This window comes from Anthonomus grandis, chromosome 19 (assembly GCF_022605725.1).
Source record: "Anthonomus grandis grandis chromosome 19, icAntGran1.3, whole genome shotgun sequence".
Lineage (NCBI taxonomy): Eukaryota > Metazoa > Arthropoda > Insecta > Coleoptera > Curculionidae > Anthonomus > Anthonomus grandis.
The window spans coordinates 10308225-10316871 of NC_065564.1; the positions used below are offsets into that span (position 1 = coordinate 10308225).

The 8647-nt window shown below is 33.0% G+C and overlaps 1 protein-coding gene across 1 annotated transcript; it reads right to left on the minus strand.

Moving 5' to 3' along the window:
- Window positions 1–299: 299 nt before the first annotated feature.
- Window positions 300–7479, minus strand: LOC126747553 (uncharacterized). Its single transcript, XM_050456275.1, has 3 exons — window positions 2004–7479; window positions 1032–1181; window positions 300–926 (listed from the first exon to the last, which is right to left on the minus strand). Exon 1 carries the CDS (start codon window positions 6495–6497, stop codon window positions 3468–3470), a length of 3030 nt encoding a protein of 1009 aa, XP_050312232.1. The 5' UTR covers window positions 6498–7479; the 3' UTR covers window positions 300–926; window positions 1032–1181; window positions 2004–3467.
- Window positions 7480–8647: the final 1168 nt, after the last annotated feature.

Here is an 8647-nt window from a genome sequence, read left to right on the forward strand (position 1 = left end):
CACAGAAAATGTACAGATTCATCCTTTATTTAAGACTAGAACTGACGAAAGCTTTTTTGAAATATTAATAAATAGACATTTAGTCAAAGATGAAGAGAAATTTAGGCAGTTCTTTAAATTAAATATTGCTCAGTTCAATTATATACTTGACTTGATTAAAGAAGATCTGACAAAACCATCATCGAATAGATATCCATATCCTATCACTCCTGAAGAGAAATTGGCAGTGACACTAAGGTAAATTAAAATGATGTAGGTACACAGTTTTAATTTCAAGAATTTTATTTCTAATAATTTATAACATCCGTTACAATTCTTGCGAAATCAAAGTTGGCATTTCTGCATTTTCTTCATTTTCTGAACTGTTTATATTATTAAAAGGTTCGAAAACTCTATTAACTTGTGGAGGGAGTGAATAAACATGGGAAACTCAGAAGATGTTGACTGACTTCCTGGAGAAATGAAAGGTGTGGAAGTTGTACTTTTGGCTCGGCTCTCTAACTCACAAACGAGTTGCAAAGTTTTCATTTTTACTTAATTTATTATTTTTTGTTGGTAATTTTTTAACCGATGCTGCGATACTTTTAAAAAATCATCGCTTTCATCGTTGGATATCATTTGCAACATTTTGCTGCGATCTTTTTGTCTCTCTTTCATCATCTCAGTTATTTGATTTTTTTTTCGCTTGTTCATTTGCGTTTCACGTAATTGACGATTTTAACTTGACCCTGCACTAGAATTAGATTCTCGGTTCGCGCATGATGCTGCAGCAGAGTTGGGTTCACGATTTGAGCTCGCTGCTGCACCAGAGTCGGATCCACATTAAGCATAAGACATTGCTTTCTTCGAATGGCTCTATGTCACTGTCATCTGTTTCTTGTACAGGTGCAGCATAGTCTGCTTGTTCTACTATATTAGATTTGCTCCTGAAAAATAAACCTAAATTAGTACTTTAATCTAATATAAGCTAAGTGTTTATGAAAGTGTGTGTATTTTGGTAGATGAAGATTTTTTGATTAAAAAAAACTTACTGCCGTTTATATTCAGCTTTTTCCAAAAACCTTAACATTCCTGCTAGGAACCATTTTTGTTTTCCATCAGCTGAAGAACCAGTTCCCGCTCCTTTTTTTTTTTTTGATAGGTGTCTTTGATATTCTTCTATCTTTTACGACAGTCTGTTTCTGTAAATAAAGTAATCATACACTATTACTACAGTACTACTACTTGTTAATTACGTACTATCTAAACAAAAAAGCATCGGAATATATATTTATTTGTAGCTAATGGCAATAATATTTTAATTTTTTTTTAGGTTTATGGCTACCGGAGAAACATTTCATTCCCTGCAGTTTGCTTTCCGAATTTCAGCTGTATAAGCAGAATTGTAAAAGAAGTACTTAAACTATTAGGTGAAAAGCTTATGCCTATATTTTTACCTCCCTTATGAAGTGAAGAACTGCGTAAAAATAAGAGGAATTTAAACCAAAATGGCATTTTCCGAACTGTATTGGAGCTATCGATGGGAAACATATCCGTTATTGTCTCAAATATTTAGAGTTTTTTATACACCCATCTTATTAAAAGAAGAAACAACTAATAATTTGATTCTTGTGGCATGTTGTCTTCAGAATTTACTCAGAGATGGATACCTGGAATCGCAAAATATTCTTCAAGTTGGAGGATTCGCAAACAAGGACGAATTTATTGTGAGAGATATCATCATGGATTATTTTAATAAGTCCTTGCGGAAGGATTCCATGGCAACATGAACATATCCCAAGAACGGGATAATAAATAATATACCTTAATGTAATAAACTTGCGTGCATAGAAATCGGCCCACTTTAAACTTTTGACTTTAAATATATTTTTTTTTTAAATATTCATCAGAAAAAAAAGACATTTCCTTTTTGTAAAGTAAAAGTTTACAGTGGGCCGATTTCTATGCACGCAAGTGTATAAAAGAAATGTACAATAACATAATATAAAAAAATCATTACCTACCTGATTTTTTAACGATTTCTGCGATCTCCTTCCAGGCTGAATCCTTTGTTCTTTGATCCTTATAGGAGGACAGTTGTAAATCGTAAAGACAAGGGTATTTTTCAACCCATTCCACCAATATTTCATCTTCCTCTGCAGTAAATAAAACTTAGGACATGGTACAAAACTCGACTTTCACAAGACGCGGCTTTCGCTTGACTGCTTCGTAATGAGTAGAGCCGTAGGGTTTGTAACCGCCAGCGTTTGACGCAAGCGTCTGACGCTCGAAAAGAAACTGATAGATGTAATGGCCTGATGAGCAGTACTAGCACAAAAAGTGAGATGGAGTAAGAGGTTCAATATCATTGGGATCACATGACATAGGGTATAATGGACGGGAATTTAGTGTAGCCTCGACTTTAACAAGAAATGTGTTGAATTCCTCATAAGTGAGAATTGTTTCACCGATAACACGATATAAATGATATTTTACCCCCTTTATATTAGATTCCCAAAGTCCCCCAAAATTTGGTGAGTTGGGTGGAATGAAATGCCACACAATATTTTTACTGCTACAATAGTTAAACAACTCTTCCTTTGAGTTCAACAAAAATTCAAATAATAGTTTTAATTGTTTCTGGGCTCCAACAAAATTGGATCCGTTATCCGAATACATATGAGACGGAATTCCTCTACGTGAACAAAAACGTCTTAAAGTGGCTATAAAAGATTCCGAATCTAAGCTAGTTACTAATTCCAAATGCACTGCTTTAGTGGCAAAGCAGATAAATAAACACAAATAAGCTTTGTAGGTTTTGCAACCCCGACCCTTTCTATCTTTTAATAAAAAAGGTCCTGCATAGTCGACACCTGTTATGGTAAAAGGACTTGAAGCATTTACTCTGAAATAAGGTAAATCCGCCATGATTGTGTTTGCAGGTTTAGGTTTATAACGAAAACACTTTATATAGTTTTTTACAATAGATTTAGCCAGAACCATCCCGGATGTAACCCAAAACCTTTGCCGGACAGTTGCTAAAAGTAATTGAGGTCCTGCGTGAAAAAGTCTTACATGCTCACTTTGAAAAATCAGTTTGCTTAAAATATGTTTACTGTCGAGTAGTAATGGATGTTTCGTCTCGAATCTAATAAAGGAATGTTTTAACCGTCCTCCCACTCTAAGTAAACCATCAACATCTAAAAATGGTGTCAAGCTTAACAGTCTATGCTTCGATTTTAAACCTTTGTTTAAATCTAAAATATTAATCTCATTTTCAAAACTTTCATATTGAGCTATCCTTACTAAACTTTTTAAGCTACAGTCCAATTCATTAGTCGTTAAAAGACCATAGCGTCTTATTTTATTACGCAAATTAAAGATAAAACGAAGACAATAAGACCATACCCGAATTAATTTGTCCAAGTTTGAATATCTATTAAAGATATTTAACAAGTTGTTAGACACATTGCACGAAATTTGCGATCTTAATTCAGGCAATTGAATTGATTTCGATAGGTCGAAATGAATTGGCCATTTACATATACCATAAAGAAATGAAGGGCCGTTCCACCACATTGAACAATGTAATAAATCACTTGGAAGAATGCCTCTAGACGCAATATCTGCTGTGGATTTTCCTTAGTACTAACATAACTCCACCGACTAACATCTGTCAAACTTTGTATTTCTGAGACGCGATGGCCTACAAAGACTTGTAATGTATGTGGCTGTTTATGCAACCAATGTAGAACAATTTGGGAATCACACCACAAATACATGTCAAAATTACAAGAAATGGCCTCAGACACAACCTTGATTAATCTGGCCAATAAAAGCGCGCCACAAAGTTCTAAACGTGGAATGGTTAAAACCTTTAAAGGTGAAACTTTCGTTTTTGAGCATAATAATGAAACTTGAACCTTCCCGGTGTCATCTTCACTTCTTAGATATATAGCAGCAGAATATGCGTGTTCAGATGCATCCGAGAATCCATGCAACTCAATTTTCTTTGCATCCTTAATAATTGCATGTCTTTTAACTTCAAGTCTATTTAAATTAACCAAATCAATTTTAATTTCTAGCCAATCCTTTTCCAAATCAAAGGGAATAGTTGAGTCCCAACCTATTTTTAAAAGCCATAATTTTTGAATTAATATTTTTGCTAAAATGATACAAGGACTTACTAAACCAAGTGGATCATATAACTTGGAAATTTGAGACAAAATTACTCGCTTGGTGACTATTGTATCATTCAACATGTTTATATTAATTTGATCAGTTAATATATCTGTTTTACTAATATACTGAATCCCTAAAGTTTTAATTTGTTCATCTTTTTCTAGGTTTAGAGTACTAAAGGAATCATTTGAATCAAAAATTGTGCTAATTTTAAGTAAAAAATCATTATTATTTGAGTTCCATTTTCTCAAAACAAAAAAGGCAGAATTTAAAATATCAAAGATATCTTTACAAATATCAAAAGCTTCTTCTTCATTCTCAAATCCGGTTAATAAATCATCGACGTAAACATTTTGAGAAATTATTCTACAAGCAATAGGATATTTATTCAAAAAATTAGTTGCCAATTGCTTTAAGCATCTTATGGCCAAAAATGGTGCACTTATTGTGCCATAAGTGACAGTGTTCAATTCATATACAGAAATAGGATCTGAAGGAGATGTACGCCAGAGTATTCTCTGTAAATATCTATCATCAGGATGTACCAGGATGCATCTATACATTTTAGCTATGTCAGCAGTAACTACGACAGGATGCATTCTGAATCGTAACAAAATATCTGAAATATCGTTTTGGAGTATTGCTCCTTTAAATTGAATATCATTTAATGATTTTCCAGAGCTTGTCACAGCTGAACCGTCAAACACGGTTCTCAATTTAGTTGTTATGCTATCATATTTAAGGACTCCATGATGGGGTAAATAATAAGATATTTTTGACTCATCTATGTTACGTAATAAACTCATATGTCCTAATTCGTGATATTCCTTTAAAAAAGAATGATACATCTCTTTAAACTCGAAATTACTACTAAATCTATTTTCTAAATTCAATAATCGCTTGAGAGCCAAATTTTTGGAATCTCCTAATTCATTAACTGACATTTTTAAGGGTAATCTCACGACGAACTGACCATTTGCAGCTCTAGAAACAGTATTAACAAAGTGTTCTTCACATAATTTATCATCCTCAGAATTTAAATGATTGTGACATACCTCCTCCGTATACCAAAACCGTTCTAAACATTCGTGTATTTTCTGAGAATTTACCAAATAGCATTGAGTATTTAGTGCAGCAACAGGTATATGTCCAGAAACAATGTGCCCGAAAACTGTATTTTGGAGTATGGGCATACCTTTACCAAGGTTAAATCTTCCATTAGTGAGCAGATCCCAAAACAGTTCTGCACCAATAAGCAAATCAATTTTGCTTGAAACATTAAAATCTGGATCAGCTAGAATAACATTAGACGGAATTTGCCACTTAGTAACATTAAAATCGAAAATTGGTAAATTGTCAGTAATCCTCTTTAAAACATAACACGAAATATTTGAACTGAAATCACTCGTACAGGAAAAAATGGATAAGTGACACTTCAACCTAATAGGTGTAACTGAATTAGTAATCCCAGAAATATTTATATTTGCCTCTGTTGTTATCAGTCCAAGTTTCTGACATAATTCTTCAGATATGAAACATGATTGACTCCCTGAGTCTAAAACAGCTTTAACTTTATCCATATTACCTTTATTATCCTGAACCTTTATCAGAGCAGTGCTCAATAAAACATCATTGGTGCTCTTATTAGAACAAGATAAAGCCTTGTAAGTTTCTGAGCGACTAATAGAGTTCATCCTTGAATTATTTTCTGGATCTATTCCCAAATTATTTTCCTCATTTACCTTTTGCCTTTGATAATTAGGATCATGTAGTAATACATGATGCCTCCCTTTACAACTTTTACAAGTACCTTTATTCCGGCACCTTGGGGCAAAATGACCTTTTAATAAACAATTACAGCACAACTTTAGTTGCTTAATTTTATCCCATCTGTGTGATACACCCAAATTTAAAAACTCTTCACAATTAAATATTGAATGGTTTTTATCACAAACATTACATGTGTGAGTCTCCTCTCGAGAAAAAAGAGTAAATCTACCGCCTTTACGAACCTGTGTGGGTTGTTTAGAATCTAACAGGGCTAAGAAATCTGCTCTGTCCTTTAAGAAGGATTTTAAATCCTCCAATGTTGGCTCTAGGTTCTTTGAAAGTTTATGTCTTTCCCACTCTCGGGTGGTAACTTTATCTAACTTTATGACAATAACATAAACAACTAAAGCATCCCAATGCCCAGTTGGGAGAGACGGGAGAGACAAGGCTGTCAATGCTCTCATATGCTTGTTTACATGATCCAATAAATCACGCAAAGCTTCGGCAGATTCCCTGGCTACTGTCTCAATATTAAATAGGGCTTTAATATGATTATCCTTTAACATGCGAGAATTATCAAAGCACACTTGACCGTAAATAATGATATTTCTGAATATCTGTCAAATTATCATTAGTATTAATTAAAGACTGAAAAGTATCTTTAAATTCAAGCCAATTATTCATATCAGAATTAAAAACAGGTAAATTTATTGGCGGTAGCCTTAACTCGGGCTCCCTACTCTTAGATAAATGATTAACACTTCGTTGGTTAACTGCACTATGTGCTTTAGAGCTAGAACTATTACTACGTTCTTCACTCGAAAATGTTGACTAAGATAAACTTTGAATCCTATAAATATTTCGAAAATAAATTCATAAAATCTTCGCGTTCTTTATAATTCTCATCTAAGGCCTCCTCTTCACATAAACTCTCAATGTCAACTTGATAACCCTCAAATTCCTCTAAAATTATCTCAAAGTTACTAAGTCTAATTTTTAACTCATTCAAAACTTTATCTGTAATCGAAGAGGAATCCCGCTCAAAACTTTTATTAATCGGGTCAAAATAATTAATAAAACAGGTCAATTTATGCTTAACTGAACCACGTTTACGTTTTAAAACCTTAATCTGTTCAGTGTCCGACATTATTATAAAACAACAACAAAATTATGTTTCTAAAAAACCCAAATATTAATAATAATTAGTTATCAAAAATTACCTCGTTTCACCCACAAGAAAAGTTTAAACCCAAAAAAACCTCAATGCAATGGTTATTGGTTAAATTCAATAAATACAGTGAGGCACTTCAAATTGTGAGTCGTTTATCTTAACTAAGCCATTAAACCCAAAACTTAAGACATTGGGAATAATAAATCTACGACTCGCACAATCACATTTAAATTATACATATAATAGCAAAATTGATCAAATATACACTTTAAATTATTAGCAGTTTATACAGGGAATATGCACGTTAAACTTCAATAACATAAAACATACCCACATCCCGAAATTGCAAATAATCTTATAACAGGAAATGTGTAGCTATTCTTAAATCAACAAACGAAAAATACCCTTACACTACTTAACAGCACGGCTATTTTATTTACGAGAACATTAACCCTCTAATCTTACTAAATTATCCAAATAAATATCATTTACAATTGTATCATAAAAAATCATACGTCTATAGCGCGAAAAAATATCAAACACATTTCTCGCAAACCTTGGCAACAACTACAAATACGGAACGTAAATTGGAAAGGACTCATTCAAATTAGGATATGTTCTTGCGGCAAAATTCCACACAAATTATCACTTATTGTAGTCAAAGGATGCGGCTAGAAGGTCCAAAAATGGTTACAACTTCAATAGAGTGGACTGTATTGGTTTTTTGTAATATTTATTTTAATTAAATTACACTTTTTTGTGGTTTAAATGAATTAAATATGGACTTGTTTACAGCCGTGTACTCTCGTCTTGCCGTGCGCAATGTCACCTCTCGCCGTCGCGGTGGTGCCGTATGTTGCTTTAATTCTCTCGCAGAATAGTTCGACCAATATGTTATCTCGTACATATATATGTGTTATCATACATATATGTTATCTCGCACAACTCAAGAACCACTTTTTAAAAAAAAATCTATTAAATATTAAAATTTAAACTGGCATAGTTTCTGCCTATAATTATTCTGTAATTAATCTGTTTTTTACAATAAAACTTGTTTTCAGTTTGAAAGGCTTGCAATTCTATTACATCAAGATACTGAGCAGCGTATTGAAGGTAGGTGGGGAACGGTAAATTATTCTTTGAAAGAGATCGCGAGACTTCTTGTAGAGAATTGATCAAATCCCTTCGGTTTATGATTGAGCTATGTAAAATCTTTAGTCGAGCAAACGTTACGGAGTTTAAAAGATCATTTAAATAACCATAACTTTCCATTAAAAACTCGCAAAGCTCTAAAGCTTTTACTAGGCTTTCATAAAACTTCAATGTATCTGAAATGTCTATCATTGATGTTTTTATTTCTTCAATATCGTGATTGAATGTTAATTCAGCTATTTGAATTTTTTGTATGGTTGAATTAAAACTTTTAGTAACTGACGTCGTTACCGATATTTGGTTTTTTAACAGGGTTTCAAGTTCTCGTTCATCGTGCGATAATTTGTCTATGCATACATTAAAATATTCGCCGTCAGACGAATCTTGTTGCCG

Excerpts from the sequence above, each read along its gene's own strand:
- LOC126747553 (XM_050456275.1), bottom strand. The coding sequence starts at position 6,497 with ATGTTAAAGGATAATCATATTAAAGCCCTATTTAATATTGAGACAGTA.